Source organism: Mobula hypostoma, chromosome 12 (genome assembly GCF_963921235.1).
Source record: "Mobula hypostoma chromosome 12, sMobHyp1.1, whole genome shotgun sequence".
NCBI classification, from domain to species: Eukaryota; Metazoa; Chordata; class Chondrichthyes; order Myliobatiformes; family Myliobatidae; genus Mobula; species Mobula hypostoma.
The window spans coordinates 115,027,486-115,048,158 of record NC_086108.1 but is presented as its reverse complement, the minus strand read 5'-3'; the positions used below and the strand labels follow the sequence as shown (position 1 = coordinate 115,048,158).

Below are 20,673 nucleotides of genomic sequence, written 5' to 3'. Positions count from 1 at the left end.
GTGCTTTAAGGTTGCACACTAATCTCCTGTGTGGGACCTTGTCAAAAGCCTTTTGAAAATCCAAATATACCACATCCACTGGTTCTCCCCTATCCACTCTACTAGTTACATCCTCAAAAAATTCTATGAGATTCGTCAGACATGATTTTCCTTTCACAAATCCATGCTGACTTTGTCCGATGATTTCACCGCTTTCCAAATGTGCTGTTATCACATCTTTGATAACTGACTCTAGCAGTTTCCCCACCACCGATGTTAGGCTAACCGGTCTATAATTCCCTGGTTTCTCTCTCCCTCCTTTTTTAAAAAGTGGGGTTACATTAGCCACCCTCCAATCCTCAGGAACTAGTCCAGAATCTAAAGAGTTTTGAAAAATTATCACTAATGCATCAACTATTTCTTGGGCTACTTCCTTAAGCACTCTGGGATGCAGACCATCTGGCCCTGAGGATTTATCTGCCTTTAATCCCTTCAATTTACCTAACACCACTTCCCTACTAACATGTATTTCCCTCAGTTCCTCCATCTCACTGGACCCTCTGTCCCCTTATTCAATTGGTCTGCCATGTCCTTGCTCCCCATAATCGATTCACCTGTTTCTGTCTGTAGGGGACCCACATTTGTCTTAACCAATCTTTTTCTTTTCACATATCTATAAAAGCTTTTACAGTCAGTTTTTCTGTTCCCTGCCAGTTCTCTCTCATAATCTTTTTTCCCCTTCCTAATTAAGCCCTTTGTCCTCCTCTGCTGAACTCTGAATTTCTCCCAGTCCTCAGGTAAGTCACTTTTTCTGGCTAATATGTATGCTTCTTCTTTGGAATTGATACTATCCCTAATTTCCCTTGTCAGCCACAGGTGCACTACCTTCCTTGATTTATTCTTTTGCCAAACTGGGATGAACAATTGTTGTAGTTCATCCATGCAATCTTTAAATGCTTGCCATTGCATATCCACCGTCAACCCTTTAAGTGTCATTTGCCAGTCTATCTTAGCTAATTCGCATCTCATACCTTCAAAGTTACCCTTCTTTAAGTTCAGAACCTTTGTTTCTGAATTGACTCCATCTTAATGAAGAATTCCACGATATTATGGTCACTCTAACCCAAGGGGCCTCTCACGACAAGATTGCTAATTAACCCTTCCTCATTGCTCAATACCCAGTCTAGAATAGCCTGCTCTCTAGTTGGTTCCTCGACATGTTGGTTCAAAAAACCATCCCGCATACATTCCAAGAAATCCTCTTCCTCAGCACCCTTACCAATTTGGTTCACCCAATCTACATGTACAAAGATTGGAGGTGTAGTAGACAGTGAGGAAGGTTTTCAGAGCCTGCAGAGGGACTTGGACCAGCTGGAAAAATGGGCTGAAAAATGGCAGATGGAGCTTAATACAGACAAGTGTGAGGTATTGCACGTTGGAAGGACAAACCAAGGTAGAACATACAGGGTTAATGGTAAGGCACTGAGGAGTGCAGTGGAACAGAGAGATCTGGAAATACAGATACAAAATTCCCTAAAAGTAGCATCACAGGTAGATAGGGTTGTAAAGAGAGCTTTTGGTACATTGGCCTTTATTAATCAAAGTATTGAGTATAAGAGCTGGAATGTTATGATGAGGTTGTATAAGGCATTGGTGAGGCTGAATCTGGAGTATTGTGTTCAGTTTTGGTCACCAAATTACAGGAAGGATATAAATAAGGTTGAAAGAGTGCAGAGAAGGTTTACAAGGATGTTGCCGGGACTTGAGAAACTCAGTTACAGAGAAAGGTTGAATAGGTTAGGACTTTATTCCCTGGAGCATAGAAGAATGAGGGGAGATTTGATAGAGGTATATAAAATTACGATGGGTATAGATAGAGTGAATGCAAGCAGGCTTTTTCCACTGAGGCAAGGGGAGAAAAAAACCAGAGGACATGGGTTAAGGGTGAGGGGGAAAAGTTTAAAGGGAACATTAGGGGGGGCTTCTTCACACAGAGAGTGGTGGGAGTATGGAATGAGCTGCCAGACGAGGTGGTAAATGCGGGTTTTTTTTTAACATTTAAGAATAAATTGGACAGATACATGGATGGGAGGTGTATGGAGGGATATGGTCCGTGTGCAGGTCAGTGGGACTAGGCAGAAAATGGTTCGGCACAGCCAAGAGGAGCCAAAAGGCCTGTTTCTGTGCTGTAGTTTCCATGGTTTTCTATGGTTTCTATGAGAGAAGAGAGGAACCTGATGGCAGTTATATACAGGCCATCAAACCATAGCTGGCAAATGGACTACAGGTTACAACAGCAAATAGAAAAGGCATGTCAAAAGGGCAATATAATGATAGTCATGGAAAATTTTAAACATTCAGGTCGATTGGGAAAATCAGATTGCTCGTGGATCTCAAGACAGTGAATTTATTGAATGCCTGCAAGATGGCATAGTCATAGTCATACTTTATTGATCCCGGGGGAAATTGGTTTTCGTTACAGTTGCACCATAAATAATAAATAGTAATAAAACCATAAATAATTAAATAGTAATATGTAAATTATGCCAGGAAATAAGTCCAGGACCAGCCTATTGGCTCAGGGTGTCTGACCCTTCAAGGGAGGAGTTGTAAAGTTTGATGGCCACAGGCAGGAATGACTTCCTATGATGCTCTGTGTTGCATCTCGGTGGAATGAGTCTCTGGCTGAATGTACTCCTGTGCCCACCCAGTACATTATGTAGTGGATGGGAGACATTGTTCAAGATGGCATGCAACTTGGACAGCATCCTCTTTTCAGACACCACCGTTAGAGAGTCCAGTTCCATCCCCACAACATCACTGGCCTTACGAATGAGTTTGCTGATTCTGTTGGTGTCTGCTACCCTCATCCTGCTGCCCCAGCACACAACAGCAAACATGATCGCACTGGCCACCACAGACTCGTAGAACATCCTCAGCAGCGTCCGGCAGATGTTAAAGGACCTCAGTCTCCTCAGGAAATAGAGACGGCTCTGACCCTTCTTGTAGACAGCCTCAGTGTTCTTTGACCAGAAGTAAGTGGGGGTGGGGAGGAGCACCGAGGGAAGCGATGGGCAGCCAAGGAGATGACATGAGAGAGGGACAAGGGACGTTTCACCAATCAGCTTCCCAGCTCTTTGCTTCTTCCTCCTCTCCAAGTTTCACCTATCACCTGGTGTTTCTCTCTTCCCTCCCTTGCCCCCCCCCCCCAAAAACCTACTCCACAGCCTTTTTTTCCTCCAGTCCTTACGAAGGGTTTCGGCCTGAAACGTCGACTGCACTTTTCTCCATAGATGCTGCCAGGTCTGCTGAGTTCCTCCAGCATTTTGTGTGTGTTGCTCAGATTTCCAGCTTCTGCAGGTTGTTTTCTTGTTTCTGGGGCTAGCATTTCCTAATTCTGTTTCACATTTTCAGCATTTGCTATATTTTGACTGTGACCACATGAAAAACACAAGTCCTTGTCTCTGCATTGGACAGGTACATGGTTAGGGAAGGTTTAAACCAGGGGTTCCCAACCTGTTTTATGCCATGGACCCCTACTGTTAACTGAGGGCTCTGTGACTCCAGGCTGACAACCTCTAGTTTAGAGGCATGTGAACCAAACACAGGCAAATGGGTCTGGCTTGGTGGGCATCGTTAGCAAGGATGAGTTGGGCTGAAGGGTCTGTTTCTGTCTGCCTGACTGTTATCCCCTCCCATCCTCTGTCACTATTCCCACTCTCCCTTCCTCCATCTGCCTGTCATCCAGCCCCTTACTGAGATTTACCCATCACCTGCTGGATTCACCCTCACCCATTCTATACAGTCCACCTGACAGACTCAACCTGAAACATTAACAGTCCACGCAGGTTGCTGGAGGAACTCAGCAGGTCAGGCAGCGTCTATGGAGAGGAATAAACAGTCGAAATTTTGAGCCGAGACACATCATCAGAAGGGGAAGATGCAGATTAAGAAGGTGTGGAGAGGAGAGGAGTACAGACTGAAGGGTAAGATGGGGCAGCATGGTAACTGAGCGGTTAACTCGGGGTGGCCTGGAATTCAGAGTTCAGTCCAGGCGCTGTTTCGTAAGGAGTGTCTGTACGTTCTCCCAGTGGAATGTGTGGGTTTCCTCCCGTAGTTCAACACTGTACTGGATAGGTTAATTAGTCACTAAGTTGTTCTGTGATGAGATCGGGCTGGCATGGTTCGGAGGGTCAGAAGGACCTACTCCGCACTGTATCGCAAAGTAAATCAATCAGACCGGGGAGAGGGAGATGGGGATGAAGTATGAAGCTGGGACCAGCGGAGGAATCCGATAGCATGGGAGAAAGGGAAGAAAAGGGCAGGGGTGGGAGGAGAGCCAGGATGGGGAATGGAAAGAGAGGAGGGGAAGAAATTACGAGTTAGGAGAAATTGATATTCATGTCATCAGGTTGGAGGCTGCCAGAGAGATTGAGGTGTTGCTCCACCCTGAGTGTGGCTTCATTATCGCGGTAGAGGAGGCCATGTCAGATAACTTGTCACCTGGCGGAGAATCTCACCTGGTCCCTCAACACCAGCTCCATAGCAAAGAAAGCCCAGCAGCATCTCTACTTTCTGCGAAGGCAGAGAATAGTCCATCTCCCAGCCCCCATCCTCACCACATTTACAGAGGTTGTATTGAGAGCATCCTGAGCAGCTGCATCACTGCCTGGTTCAGAAATTGCGCCATCTCGGATCGCAAGACCCTGCAGCGGATAGTGAGGTCAGCTGAGAAGATCATCGGGGTCTCTCTTCCTGCCATTACAGATATTTACTCCACACGCTGCATCCGTAAAGCAAACAGCATTATGAAGGACCCCACACACCCCTCATACAAACTCTTCTCCCTCCTGCCATCTGGCAAAAGGCACCGAAGTATTCGGGCTCTCACGACCAGACTATGTAACAGCTTCTTCCCCCAAGCCATCAGACTCCTCAATACCCAGAGTCTGGACTGACACCAACCTGCTGCCCTCTACTGTGCCTATTGTCTTGTTTATTATTTATTGTAATGCCTGCACTGTTTTGTGCACTTTATGCAGTCCTGGGTAGGTCTGTAGTCTAGTGTAGTTTTGTGCTGTTTTACATAGTTCAGTGTAGTTTTTGTATTGTTTCATGTAGCACCATGGTCCTGAAAAACATCGTCTCATTTTTACTGTGTACTGTACCAGCAGTTATGGTCGAAATGACAATAAAAAGTGACTTGACTTGACCTGCTTAGGTCCTTTCAGCACAAGTTTTTAATGAGCATGTTGGCTGTTGTGAAGTCCCGTGATGGTTCTGTGATTCAATATCACTATTATTCCACTAATGGTCAGATTTGTGGTTCAGTGTGAGTCTCCTGGGATGGGAACTGAGCGAGTCCCTGGTGTGTGCCTACAGCACTCGGGTGGTTGGTGGAGGGTGTTCGGATGTGCCCTGGCAGGTCTGCTGCCTTCTCTGCTTGCCCTCCAATCCTCCAGAGAGGACCAGTGATGAAGCAGTGACTTTTAAACCATTACAGCTGCATCTCTAATGAGATGTGTAATTGAAAAACAATGAATATTTGGGCCAAGTTCTTCTCTACCGCAGTGATCTAACACTGCAGCTTTGTGGAGGACTAGAAATTATTCTTCCCGCTCAGCACCCACTCTGACCTAAAACACTTTCCCTCTCCTCAGATGCTGCCTGACTTGCTGAGAGTTCCGTGCACTCCGCACTTTGACTTTCACCTGCTCTGTGCGTGAATAAACCATCAGACCCAGGAGCAGAATTAGGCTGTTCAGCCCATCAAGTCTGCTCCCCATTCTATCTCAACCCCGTTTTATTATTCCTCTCAACCCCATTTTCCTGCCTTCTCCCCGTAACCTTTCCCTTGACTTAATCAATAATCTATCAACCTCTGCTTTAAATATACCCAATGACTTGGCATCCACTCTCTGGCTAAAGAAATTCCTCCTCATCTCTGTTGTGAGGCTGTGCCCTCTAGTCCTAGACTCCCCACCAAAGAAAACATCCTCTCCACATCTACTCTTATCTAAGCTTTTCAATATTCAAAGTGTTGCAATGAGATTCTCTTCTCTTCACCACCCCCGCCCAATTCTTCTAAACCCCAGTGAGTACAGGCCCAGAGCCATCAAACACTCCTCATATGTTAACCTTATCATTCCCAGAATCATTCCTATGAGCCTCTGGACCCTCTCTAATGCCAGTACATTTTTCCTTTTAGATAAGGGGCTTGAGCATTCCCTTTCCTCTCTGCCACCAACAGCAATCCTCCACACTACCAATGCAGAGGGTAGAACTGCTCCCTCACAGCTCCAGAGACCCGGACCCGACCTTGATCTCCACCGCAGTCTGTGTGGGGTTCGCATGTTCTCCCTGTGACTGTGTGGGTTTCCCGTTGGTTTCCCTCCACATGCATGCAGCCACAGAGGTGGGGAGGTGTGCGGGGGGGGGGGGTCACAGAGATGGGAGGTGTGCCGGGGGGGGGGGGTGACAGAGATGGGAGGTGTGCTGGGGGAGTGACAGATGGGGAGGTGTGCGGGGGGGGGTCACAGAGGTGGGGAGGTGTGCAGGGGCGCAGGGGGCAGGGGGGTGACAGAGATGGGAGGTGTGCTGGGGGAGTGACAGATGGGGAGGTGTGCAGAGGGGCCACCTCCTCTTCCAGCAGAAACTCGTGAAAATCTACTTTGTGCATTATAACCTGTTAAACAATAAACCCTGACAAATAAATGTCGAGAACAGAAAACAGTCAGCACCGGGCAGGATATTCAGCCTACGATGATAATTATTATACATGTTCCTTTTCCTCTGCATCATCCATAACCTTCCATTCCTTTCACATCCAAACAGCTCTTAAGCTTCACCAGACTGCCTGCTTCCACGTCTCCCCCAGCACCTACTGCTCTCCGTGTGATAAAACAGGTTCAAGGCCTTTCATATAGTTAGTGATCGAGGGCGTCACAGCGTCTGCTAGCTCCACAAGCCTGGGTTCAATCCCGACAGAATGGCACTGTCTGTGTGGAGATTACATGTTTTCCCCATGGCCCCTACATCCCTCCCTGTCTCTGTCAAACCACCCTACCCTGGCTCCTGCACCCTTCCCCCCCGACTCTGTGAAACCCCCCTCCAGCCCCTGCACACCCCCCCCCCCAGACTCTGCACCCCTCCTCGTCTCTGAACTGATCTGAAGGTGTACTTGATGGTGGGGAGGGTTGTTTCAATGCTGGAACAGTTTAAGCCCAGCCGTTCTATCATGGCTGATTTCGTATCCCTCTCAATCCCGTTCTCCTGCCTTCTCCCCCTAACCTTTTACACCCCAATCTATCAAGAGCCTTCAGTATACCCAATGAACTGGCCTGCATAGCCTTCTGTGGCAATGAATTCCACAGATTCACAAACACTCCCGCCCATTTCAGCAGAAAGCCTCAGCGCCCACCTCTCAAGCAACAGCAAAGCTCTCAGAGATAGTGTGATCTGCAGTTGACAAAAACTATTGTTTACTCAACATGTGAAAGGCATTCTCTCATTAACAAGGTTCGGAGAGACATCACCCATTGTCGCAGCAAAAGGGAGTCTGACAGTTGCCGTTACGAGACGACAGTCTGCTGGGTCACTTTTTTATTGTGAGATTCTCCAACCCGAGAATCGGCAGCAAACTCTCCCACCATCGAGCGAGAGAGAGTGTGACTGCTCAGCTACAGACATTTCTGTCCCCACATCTGCAGCAAAATCCTGATGTTCCTTCTCCCATGACGCCTCAGCTGGCAACACCGGCCTGGAGTCAGTCGTCCACAGTCTTCCAAGCCGCGCCTGGAGAATGTCGGAAGACGGTTGGCCAGTGAGCTCCAGGAAAGGGAGCTCATCGGCCATATTAAAAAGAACTACAATTTGAGTGCCAATTGCAGATCAGGACCTTGATAGAACCTCAACCATCTTGAAAACAAAATAGACATAAAAGTGAGGAATTTAAGCTGTTTCCTCAGGTGAGCTCAAAGAGGCATCCAATTGATGCCGCCTTAGCCTTGTCAAGATGTAATAGAGCCAGTCAACACACTTTACACAACCATCTATCGAAGTTTGCAAAGGTTTTTGATGACATGCTGAATCTGCAGACTCCTGAGGAAGTAGAGACGTTGTCGTGCTTTCTTCACAATGATATTTATGTGATGGGTCCAGGACAGGTCCTCTGAGATGGTGACACCCAGAATTTAAAGTTACTGACCCCCTCCATCTCTGATCCTCTGATTACTGGCTCATGGGCCTCTGGTTTTCCTCTCCTGAAGTCTACAATCAGTTTCTTGGTCTTATTGACATTGAGTGAGAGGTTGTTGTTGTGACAGCACTCAGCCAAGTTTTCAATCTCCCTCCTGTACTGTATGCGGATTCGTCATCAGCAAACTTGCTTATGGAGTTGGAGCTGTGCTTAGCCACACAGTCAGAGGTGTAAATCAATGCATGAGCTGTTAGTACGTTCTCTCTGAGACTTTGTGGGATTCCTCCACACTGAAAAGGTGAATGGCTAGTAAATTGTGGACATGCTGTGTTGGCACTGCAAACATGGTGACACATGCAGGCTGCCCCCAGCACATCCTCTGACTGTGTCAGTCGTTGACACAAATGACACATTTTACTCCATGTACACGTGACTCTTAAATGTTGAAACCATGAAACTAGAATTTTTTGAGGATGTGATGAGCACAGTGGATATATGGGAACAGATGGACATTATTTACAGAAGGTGTTTGATAAGGTGCCACGTAAAAGACTTATCCATTGGATGAGGATGCATAGTGTTGAGGGTGATGTATTAGCATGGATAGAGCACTGGTTAACTAATAGAAAGCAGAGAGTTGGGATACATGAATGTTGCTCTGGTTGGCAATCGGTGGTGAGCAGTGTGCCACAGGGGTCAGTGCTGGGCCCACAACTGTTCACGATATGTGGATAATGTGAGGTTATCCACTTTGGTGGCAAGAACAGGAAGGCACATTACTATCTGAATGGTGTCAAGTTAGGAAAAGGGGAAGTACAATGAGATCTAGGTGTCCTTGTTCATCAGTCACTGAAAGTAAGCATGCAGGTACAGCAGGCAGTGAAGAAAGCTAATGGTATGTTGGCCTTCATAACAAGGGGAGTTGAGTATAGGAGCAAAGAGGCCCTTCTGCAGTTGTACAGGGCCCTGGTGAGACCACACCTGGAGTATTGTGTGCAGTTTTGGTCTCCAAATTTGAGGAAGGACATTCTTGCTATTGAGGGAGTGCAGCGTAGGTTCACGAGGTTAATTCCCGGGATGGTGGGACTGTCATATGTTGAAAGATTGGAGTGACTGGAGTTGTATACACTGGAATTTAGAAGGATGAGAGGGGATCTGATTGAAACATATAAAATTATTAAGGGATTGGACACACTAGAGGCAGGAAACATGTTCCCAGTGTTGGGGAAGTCCAGAACCAGAGGCCACAGTTTAAGACTAAGGGGTAGACTATTTAGAACAGAGTTGAGGAAAAACTTTTTCACACAGAGGGTTGTGGATCTGTGGAATGCTCTGCCTCAGAAGGCAGTGGAAGCCAAGTCTCTGGATTCTTTCAAGAAAGAATTAGATAGAGCTCTTAAAGATAGCGGAGTGAAGGGATATGGGGAGAAGGCAGGAAAGGGGTACTGATTGTGGATGATCAGCCATGATCAAAGTGAATGGCGGTGCTGGCTCGAAGGGCCAAATGGCCTACTCCTGCACCTATTGTCTATTGATATACATTAACGATCTGGAAGGGGGGCCGAGTGTAGTGTACCTAAGTTAAGTGATGATACTAAATTGAATGGAAAAGCAAATTGTGAGAGTCTGCAGAGAGATATAGACAGGTTATATAGGACAGAGATGAAGGGGAACTGCTCTTCCCAGAGAGTGGTGAATCTGTGGAATTCTCTGCTCAATGAAGCAGTGGAGGTTACCTCAGTGAATATATTTAAGACAAGGTTGGATAGATTTTTGCATAGTAGGGGAATTAAGGGTTATGGGGAAAAGGCAAGTAGGTGGAGGTGAGTCCATGGTCAGATCAGCCGTGATCTTATTCAATGATGGAGCGGGCTCAACGGGCCAGATGGCCGACTCCTGCTCCTATTTCTTATGTTCTTGTGACTTCTGGTTGTAGCCCCATCCAACCTCAGTGGAAAAAGCCTGCTTGCATTTATGCTATCTATACCCCTCATAATTCTGTATACCTGTATCAAATCTCCTCTCAATCTTCTACATTCTAAGGGATAAAGCCCTAACCTATTCAATGTTTCCTTATAACTCAGGTCCTCCAGACCTGGCAACATCCTTGTAACATTTCTCTGTACTACTTCAACCTCATTTACATCTTTCCTGTAGGTCGGTGACCAAAACTGTACACAATACTCCAAACTGGTCAATGTCTTGTACAACTTCACCATAACATCCCAAGCCTTGTACTCAATACATTGATTTATGAGGACCAGTGTGTCAAAAGCGTTCTTTATGACCCTATCTGCCTGTGATGCTATGTTCAATGAATGGTGGACCTGTATTCCCAGATCCCTTTGTTTTCCCGCATTCCTCAATGTCCTAACATTCACTGTGTAAGACCTACCCTGGTTGGGGCAACTGAAGTGCAACACCTCGCACTTGTCTGCATTAAATTCCAACTTGGATAATGGACCCAAAACTTCTCACAGATTTGGCCAATGCCTTATAAAACTAACGGCGAGCAAGTCAGTAAGGATGTGTTTGGCAGCGGGGTTGTTCCTATGCCGTACAATCCTGTGGCACTGGTGGTGGGGATAACAGCAGTTGATCATTCAGCCCACTGAGCCTGTTCTGCACTCTGCATCATGTCCCTGCACTGACTCGATGACCCCATGTGGGGACTGACCTTCATTATTTTTATCTTTCAGACCCCTGGAGACATATAACAGCCTGACAGACAAACATCTGACCAGATACTTCAATAACACCAGGATCCGTAGGCACCTACAACGTGTGGGTTTGGTAGGTAGGACAATCATGGCCGGCTCTGTGATCCCCCAATCTCGACAGTTCTGGGAACAGGCTAGATGGGACAAATGGCCTAATTCTGCTCCTAGGTCGTATTGTCGTATGGCCCAGGCAAAGGAGCACAGGAGTGGTCATGGTACAGTGGTAGAGCCACTGCGTCACAGCCCCAGAGATCCGGGTTCATTCTTGGCCTGTGGCACTGTCTGTGGGGAGTTTGCATGTTCTCCTTGTGTGTGGGTTTCCCCCGTGTGCTCAGATTCCTTCCCACATCCCAAAGACGCGTAGACCAATGCGTTAATTGGCTGCTGTCTATTGTCCCTAGTGTGCAGGTGAGGGGTGGATTCTTGGGGGAGTTGTTGGGAACGAAGGGAGAATGAAATGGGGTCAATGTAAGGTTGGTATCCACAGGTAGTTGACAGACAGCATAGACTTGATGGGCTGAAGGGTCTGTTTCCAAGCTATTTCTTACTGATCTATCTCTAAGACCATTGCTAAAGATTAAATCCCTGAAGTTCTTAGATCTTTGATGCTTCCCTGTGCAGGTCACAAGGAGTGGACGGATTGTGTCCGAGAAGGAATATCGTCTCAGTATAGTCCGCAAAGATCATCAAAGATATGTACGTGAGAGCCTGGCCCAGGCCATATTCCACAAGGTCCTCAGCATGGAGGTACGTTGGGCTGCTGCCCCTCACCAACTCTCCAGCTTCCTCGTTCATTCAGAGCATTCGGCACTTTATTCCCCAATCACTCTTATGCTCATGATATTCCTGGGCTGTTTTAGAGGAAATTAATCATCTTAATGTGTTGGAATGTCAATGGAAAACGCTAGAAACCCGGAATCAGAATCCGGTATAATATCACCAAGTACGTTGTGAAATTTGTTATTTTAAGTTAGCGGTACATTGCAGTACTAAAATAATACTATAAATTACAAATTGCAAATGTCATTCCACCTTTCAAGAAGGGAGAAAGGCAGAAGAAAGGAAATTTTAGGCCAGTTAGTCTGACCTCAGTGATTGGGGAGCTGATGGAGTCGATTATTAATGATGTGGTTTCAGGGTATTTGAAGGCACATGATAAAATAGGCTGGAGTCAACGTGGTTCCCCCAGGGGAAAATCTTGCCTGACAAATCTGTTGGAATTGTTTGAAGAAATAACAAGCAGGATAGACGAGGGAGAATCAGTTGATCTTGTGTGCTTGGATTTTCAGAAGGCCTTTGACAAGATGCCACACTTTGTCAACAAACTCCAAGCCCATGGTATTACAGGAAAGTTTCTAGCATGAATAAAGCAGTGGCTGATTGGCAGGAGGCAAAGGGTGGGAATAAAGGGAGCCTTTTCTGGCTGGTTGTCAGTGATTGTGGAGCTTAGAAAAATGGAGGGCTATGGGTAATCCTAGGTAATTTCTAAAGTAAGTACATGTTCGGCACAGCTTTGTGGGCCGAAGGGCCTGTATTGTACTGTAGGTTTCTAAGCTCCATGTACCTATCCAGGAGTCTCTTAAAAGACCGTATCATATCCACTTCCACCACTCTCTGCATAAAAAAAACTTACCCCTGACATCTCTGTACCTTCTTCCAAGCACCTTAAAACTGTTGCTTGTTAGCCATTTCAGCCCTGGGGAAAAGCCTCTGACTATCCATTCCTAGTTGGTATCAGCAATTATGTCCCTGGCAGATAAATGGCAAAGTGCACCAGCAGTGAGTCAAAGTTATCGGAGGCTGAGAATGTTCTGGGAAGAGAAGCTCACCCCCAGGGGGGAGGAGGAAAATGAGCCTTGGGCAGATGCTGGTCGAGTGTCAGTGTTCTGATGGCGTGAAAAGACAGTGACTGGTAGAGAGCCTGAAGGGTTTGGCCTCTGAGGGGGTGAGGTCCTCGAAAGCAGACAGCCCCTTTGCTACTTCAGCAGACTACATACAACTCTTAGAAAGTGTTTTTGGCGTGACAGGAAGCCTGATGGAGTTTCTGACAGGGTTTGGGAACATGTTTCAGGAGAAAGGGGAGAAAGTTTCTGCTTACATTTTCCGGCTGGAGGGACGGCTGTTTTGCTTTTGGCATAAAGGGGCCATTCAACTGGCTGATGTGAATCAATTAAGGATGGACCAAGTGGCAAAGGACGCACAGTCATGTGACCTGATTGCTTTAAGCCTCTGTCTTGAAGGAATCGCCTCCCCCTTCCCTCGTTTGTTGAGCTGATGAGAGAAGTAAGAGAGGAGGAAAATGCAGTAGAGGAGCAGGAGACCTCTGTCAGCAGGGTACAGTCCTTGGTGGTACCCTCTGTTGCTGAAGTGACCCCTAAAGCTACACGGGTGGGGGTTTTGTAGGATCTGTAAAGGATTAGAGAACTGAGGTATCTCGGTTGCTATCAGTGGGTGCTGTCACCAAGCATGACAAAGCCGATAGGGAGCCTGGCCCACTGATGGGACATACTAAGCAGAGGGCTGCTATTGTAGGGCGTCCTTTGAAAAGGGGAGTGACTGGTATTGTCTGTTACAACTGTGGTGAGGAGGGACACTTCAGACGGGAGTGTGAAGGATGGGAAGGCCTTCGGAAAGGGAGTCCGCGGGTTCTTAAACAGAAGGGGAAATCAGGAAACTTCAGAGAAACCCAGTGAGGGAACAGCCTGTCATCCTGGGGGGATCACGTTCCAGTCAATGTATCAAGGAAAACACTAAAGTGAAAAACCCTATTCCTGAAGGCTTAGTGGGGCCAAGCTCCAGTGTATCCATATGGAGTAAGGGTGCTTTTGCTAGATCCATACCTGACACACATTCTCAGGTTACTCTGCTGTACAGATCCTTTTACAACTGGTACTTGATGCCTTTGCCATTGATGCCACTCAGTGCCCGAGAGCTTTAGTACTGATGACTACCTGTATGGTGGTTACTTGTTGAAGCTGGAGTTTTCGGAGGCAGATGTGGGAGTAGCTGAGGTCCTTGATATGTTGGTGTTGGTTTGTCCAGACCTGGTCGAGAAGGGTGAAGCTTCAATTCTTGTGGGGATAAATACGCCAATTGTAAGGAGACTAGTGGGAGCCTACGAGGAGAAAGTTGAAGAGAGCTGTGCTCAGAGCTGCTTTTGAGGAAGTGCATGCCTATCCTAGGCTGGATGATGAGCACAAAGGAGGAACTGTGTGGTACACCCAGTCCAAACCGTCATGTTATGGCCTGGGGAAGTAACCAGAGTGATGGGAAACTCCAAATTTTCCAGAATGCCTGATGCTATGGCCCTTCTGGTGGATGTTCTGGAAGACCACAAAGAGGAGTCACGCTTACCTGCTGGGTACCGATGAGGCCCAAACTGCAAAAGCCATCGGCTGTTCGGGTAAACAGGATGACCATGATTGTCAGTAACACCTTGAAGAGGGAGGGGAATGCCAGTGACACACCTTTTTTCAGTGACTGTCACGTCTAGTTTTCCCGTGAGACAGCAGGAGAGAAACCATCTCCTGGAAAGGGAAAGTTGACAGCCAAGTCATTCAGCTTTGGTGACTCCCAGGTACCTGGAGTTTGGTAGAGGAGATTGACAGAGAAGGTGTTGAAGTTTGAAGATGTCTTTTCTACTGATGAGTTTGATGTGGGTTGTTCCAAGAGTACTCGCCACACCATCCGAGTGACAGAGGACACCCTCTTCAGAGAAAGGTCTTGGCGACTCGCACCCACCAAGGTGGAGGATGTTTTGCAGAAGCTGAAGGAATCTGGGATTATCACTGAGTCTAGGAGTCCCTATGTGTCCCCCGTCGTGGTGATGAGGAAGAAGAATGGGAAGGTAGGAATGTATGTTGGATATCAGACTCTGAACCGACGCACAGTCCCTGATCAGTGTACTGTTTTGAGGATCGAGGATGCCCTGGCCTGCCTGAGTGAAGTGAAGTGGTTCAGTGTGCTGGACCTAAGGAGTGGGTATTATCAGGTACCCATAAGTGAGGCTGATAAGGAGGAGACAGCATTCATATGTCCACTTGGATTCTTTCAGTTTGAAAGGATATCCCAGGGCATATCAGGAGTACTGGCTACTTTCCAGCATGTCATGAAGAAAATTGTTGAGGATATGAACTTGCTTGAGGTGCTAACATACCGGATGATCTCATAGTGTTTGGATCCACCCTGGAAGAGCATGAGGCGAGACTACTGAAGGTATTAGGTGGCCTTAAAGCTGAAGGGTTAAAACTGTCACTGGACAAGTTGCCAGTTCTGCAAGATATCTGTCAACTACATTGGGCTTGGGCACATAGTCTCATGGGATGGATTAGCTATGGATCTGCCAAAGATAGAGGCAGATTTGGCCAAGGCCCAAGAATGTGAGCGCCCCCTGCTTGTTCCTTGGATTCCATGGGTACTATCGAAGGTTCGGGAAGGGCTACTCTAAAGTGAGTCACCCTTGAATCAGCTTCTGTGCAGTTACCCTCTCTTGAGGAAGAATGGGAGGACGACAAAAGGAAAATATGGTAAAGTTTATCTTAGCCCTTTGGAGCAAGATGGGATGCAAAATGTGAAGAGGGCTTTCAGGTGTTGAAGGAGCTGCTGACGAAAGTGCTTGTGTTGGCTTTTGTAAACCCCCATTTGCCGTATGTATTACATACAGATGCCAGCCAAGAGGGCTATATCACGATCGGGGCACATAGTTGAGACTGCCACCCTCCGAGTGAAATTACCCCACACACAAATTGGAATGGCTTTGAAATGGATTGTAGGGAATAAGTTAAGTGACTGACTATATGGTGCCAAGTTTGAGGTGAGGACAGACATCAATCTATTGACTTATATCCTGACCTCGGAGAAATTGGATGCGACAGGCCATCGTTGGTTGATGGTGTTGTCTGCCTATGATTTCAGCCTGAGGTACTGACTGGGAAACCAGAATATTGGAGCGGGTGCATTGTCCCAATGTGCACATGAAGGGCTGGAAATGGACTGAGAGTGGGAGAGCGTTCCTGCACCTGGACTTAAAGCAATGTGCCAGAGTTCTGTCACGGAGAAGACAGAGGCAAGGCAAGGGCAGTGTTTGGATTGCCATTAAAGATGAGGGATGCTTGGGGATGTGGCGTCATCCAATCAGAAGGGTGGAACTGGGTGGAGATTTTAGAGAATACTGGGGGAGAGGTTTTGTGATGGACACTGGTCAAGATCTTTCTTGGTGGGAACGGAGAGAGATGAAGCTCAAGAGAACCAGCTGTAGGATTCAATCCGACAGGAAAGCACAATGGTGCCCAAGAGGGGGAGTTCTACCAGAGATCGGTGAATAGCAGTTGGTGCCGTGAGTACATCGGACACACTGGCTTTTGGAAGATTTGAGCTCCAATCTGTGCATGTTTGACTGTTTAATTATAGTGGGCCCTTTTTTTTTCTTTCTTTTCCTTAATAACTCTTTGGTTAAGTTAATATTCATAAATGTACTTCCTTTATAATTGTGTGTGGTGTATGATCTGTTCTTTCTTGCCGACGGGCGATTGCATGGGGCAGTAACTCACACAGTATTCACTCAAACTGGGGTTTGGGTGGCCGAGAAGTCTCAATCTCATGGGTTTAGTGGGGCCTCAGTCATATCTACCCTAGACGTATGGAGTCTGAGAAAGGTGGTTTTCTCAATGCTGAGTGGCTAGCAAGCCAGATCTCTAGAGTCGCCTGGTAAAAAGGGGTTTCAATTAGAAAAGGCGAATAAAAGTAACACGGATGCAAGCAGAGCAATCATTCTTTTAGCGGCTAAGACTGTGCCAGTCTTTCGAGTGGCTTTGGCTCATCAGGCTTCGGTGAGACCAGGGTTGGGCGAGGTGGAGTATCCGACAACTGTCTTTTTCTTCTTTCTTGTTCATTCCTCATCTGTTGGGGCAGGGTAGTTTAGTGAGAATGGCTCCAGGGGCGGTGGTTTGTACTGTATGTGGGATGTGGGAAGTCAAGGAGACCTCCAGTCTCCTGGATTAACATATCAGCACCATGTGCATTGAGTTGAGGCTGCTGAGAGAATGTATTGAGGGAACTGGAGCTGCAGCTGGATGACCTTTGACTCATATGGGAGAATGAGGAGGTGACAGACAGGAGCTGCAGGGAGGTAGTTACTCCTAGGCTGCAGGAGATGGATAACTGGGTGACTGTCAGAAAAAGGAAGGGAAATGCATAGCCAGTGTGGAGTACACCTGTGGCCATTCCCTTCAGTAATAACTATACCACTTTAGATACTGTTGAGGGAGATGACCTACCGGGGGAAGCTGCAGTGGCCGGGTCTCTGGCGCTGTCCGGTGCCGTGGCTCACAAGAGGTGAGGAGGACTGCAGTGTTGATAGTAGATTCCATAGTCAGAGGATCAGAGGCGAGATTCTCTGGGTGTGATAGAGATACCCAGATGGTATTTTGCCTCCCAGATTTCAGGATCAAGGATATCTTAGATTGGCATTCTAAACAAGGAGGGAAAGCAGCCAGAAGTCTTGGTTCATATTGCCACCAATGACGGAGGTAGATAAGTGAGGAGGGCCCGAAGAGAGATTTTAGTGAACTTGGTGGAAAGCTGAAAAACAGGACTTCCAGGGTAGTAATCTCTGGATTGCTGCCTCTGCCATGTGCTAGAGAGGGTAAAAACAGGATAATTTGGCAGGAGGATGTGTGGCTGAAGAGCTAATGCACAGGGCAGGGGTTTATAAACCACTGGGATCTCTGCTGGGAATATACAACCTGTGCAAAAGGCTTAGAACATAGAATAGTACAGTAGAGGCCCTTCGGCCCACATTGTCGTGCCGACCCTCAAACCCTGCCTCCCATATAGCCGCCCACCTTAAATTCCTCCATATACCTGTCTAGTAGTGTACCTGCTCCACCACTGACTCAGGCAGTGCATTCCACGCACCAACCACTCTCTGAGTAAAAAACCTTCCTCTAATATCCCCCTTGAACTTCCTGCCCCTCACCTTAAAACCATGTCCTCTTGTATTGAGCAGTGGTGCCCTGGGGAAGAGGCGCTGACTATCCACTCTATCTATTCCTCTTATTATCTTGTACACCTCTATCATGTCTCCTCTCATCCTCCTCCTCCTCTCCAAAGAGTAAAGCCCAAGGTCCCTCAATCTCTGATCATAATGCATACTCTCTAAACCAGGCAGCATTCTGGTAGACCTCCTCTGTACCCTTTCCAATGCTTCCACATCCTTCCTATAGTGAGGTGACCAGAACTGGACACAGTACTCCAAGTGTGGCCTAACCAGAGATTTATAGAGCTGCATCATTACATCACGACTCTTAAACTCTATCCTTCGACTTATGAAATCTAACACCCCATAAGCTTTCTTAACTACCCTATCCACCTGTGAGGCAACTTTCAGGGATCTGTGGACATGTACCCCCAGATCCCTCTGCTCCTCCACACTACCAAGTATCCTGCCATTTACTTTGTACTCTGCCTTGGAGTTTGTCTTTCCAATGTGTACCACCTCACACTTTTCTGGGCTGAACTCCATCTGCCACTTCTCAGCCCACTTCTGCATCCTATCAATGTCTCTCTGCAATCTTCGACAATCCTCTACACTAACTACAACACCACCAACCTTTGTGTCGTCTGCAAACTTGCCAACCCACCCCTCTACCCCCACATCCAGGTCGTTAATAAAAATCAGGAAGAGTAGAGGTCCCAGAACAGATCCTTGTGGGACACCACTAGTCACAACCCTCCAGTCTGAATGTACTCCCTCCACCACCACCCTCTGCCTTCTGCAGGCAAGCCAATTCTGAATCCACCTGGCCAAACTTCCGTGGATCCCATGCCTTCCAACTTTCTGAATAAGCCTACCATGTGGAACCTTGTCAAATGCCTTCCTAAAATCCATATAGATCACATCCACTGCACTACCCTCATCTATATGCCTGGTCACCTCCTCAAAGAACTCTATCAGGCTTGTAAGACACGATCTGCCCTTCACAAAGCCATGCTGACTGTTCCTGATCAGACCATGATTCTCTAAATGCCCATAGATCCTATCTCTAAGAATCTTTTCCAACAGCTTTCCCACCACAGACATAAGGCTCACTGGTCTATAATTACCCGGACTATCCCTACTACCTTTTTTGAACAAGGGGACAACATTCGCCTCCCTCCAATCCTCCGGTACCATTCCCGTGGACAACAAGGACATAAAGATCTTAGCCAGAGGCTCAGCAATCTCTTCCCTTGCCTCGTGGATCAGCCTGGGGAATATTCTGTCTTGCCCCGGGGACTTTTCCATCCTAATGTATTTTAACAACTCCAACACCTCTTCTCCCTTAATATCTGCATGCTCCAGAACATCAACCTCACTCATATTGTCCTCATCGTCATCAAGTTCCCTCTCATTGGTGAATACCGAAGAGAAGTATTCATTGAGGACCTCGCTCACTTCCAGGCACATCTTCCCACCTTTATCTCTAATTGGTCCTACCTTCACTCCTATCATCCTTTTGTTCTTCACATAATTGAAGAATGCCTTGGGGTTTTTCGTTACCCTACTCGCCAAGGCCTTCTCATGCCCCCTTCTTGCTCTCCTCAGCCCCTTCTTAAGCTCCTTTCTTGCTATCCTATATTCCTCAATAGACCCATCTGATCCTTGCTTCCTAAACCTTATGTATGCTGCCTTCTTCCACCTGACTAGATTTTCCACCTCACTTGTCACCCATGGTTCCTTCACCCTACCATTCTTTATCTTCTTCACCGGGACAAATTTATCTCTAACATCCTACAAGAGATCTCTAAACATCGACCACATGTCCATAGTACATTTCCCTGCAAAAACACCACCCCAATTCACACCCGCAAGATCTAGCCTTATAGCCTCATAATTTGCCCTTCCCCAATTAAAAATTTTCTTGTCCTCTCTGATTCTATCCTTTTCCATGATAATGCTAAAGGCCAGGGGAGTGGTGGTCACTGTCCCCCAGATACTCACCCACTGAGAGATCTGTGACCTGACCTGGTTCGTTACCTAGTACTAGATCTAGTATGGCATTCCCCCTAGTTGGCCTGTCAACATACTGTGACAGGAATCTGTCCTGGGCACACTTAACAAACTCTGCCCCATCTAAACCCTTGGAACTAATCAGGTGCCAATCAATATTAGGGAAGTTAAAGTCACCCATGATAACAACCCTGTTATTTTTGCACCTTTCCAAAATCTGCCTCCCAATCTGCTCCTCGGTATCTCTGCTGCTACCAGGGGGCCTATAGAATACCCCCAATAGAGTAACTGCTCCCTTACTGTTCCTGACTTCCAACCATACTGACTCAAAAGAGGATCCTGCTCCATTACCCATCCTTTCTGTAGCTGTAATAGTATCCATGAACAGTAATGCCACCCCTCCTCCCCTCCCCCCCTCCCCCGCCCCCCACCTCTATCCCTTTTAAAGCACTGAAATCCAGGAATATTGAGAATCCATTCCTGCCGTGGTGCCAGCCAAGTCTCTGTAATGGCCACTACATCATAATTCCATGTATGTATCCAAGCTTTCAGTTCATCACCTTTGTTCCTGATGCTTCTTGCATTGAGGTACACACATTTCAGCCCTTCTACCTTACTGTCTTTACACCGTTTATTCTGCTTCTCTTTCCTCAAAGCCTCTCTATATGTTAGATTTGGCTTTACTCCATGCACTTCTTTCACTGCTCTATCGCTCCAGGTCCCATCCCCCTTGCAAATTAGTTTAAACCCTCCAGAACCATGCTAGCAAACCTACCTGCAAGGATATT

At 47.0% G+C, this 20,673-nt stretch overlaps 1 protein-coding gene across 1 annotated transcript in view; it reads left to right on the top strand.

The window, feature by feature from the left end:
• The window catches only part of erich3 (glutamate-rich 3), a 167,478-nt gene that overhangs the window by 12,387 nt on the left and 134,418 nt on the right, over window positions 1-20,673 (top strand). The window contains exons 2-3 of the mRNA XM_063063472.1: window positions 10,876-10,969; window positions 11,518-11,643. Of these exons, the coding sequence (XP_062919542.1) occupies window positions 10,876-10,969; window positions 11,518-11,643 (220 nt within the window). The remainder of the gene's footprint in view (window positions 1-10,875; window positions 10,970-11,517; window positions 11,644-20,673) is intronic.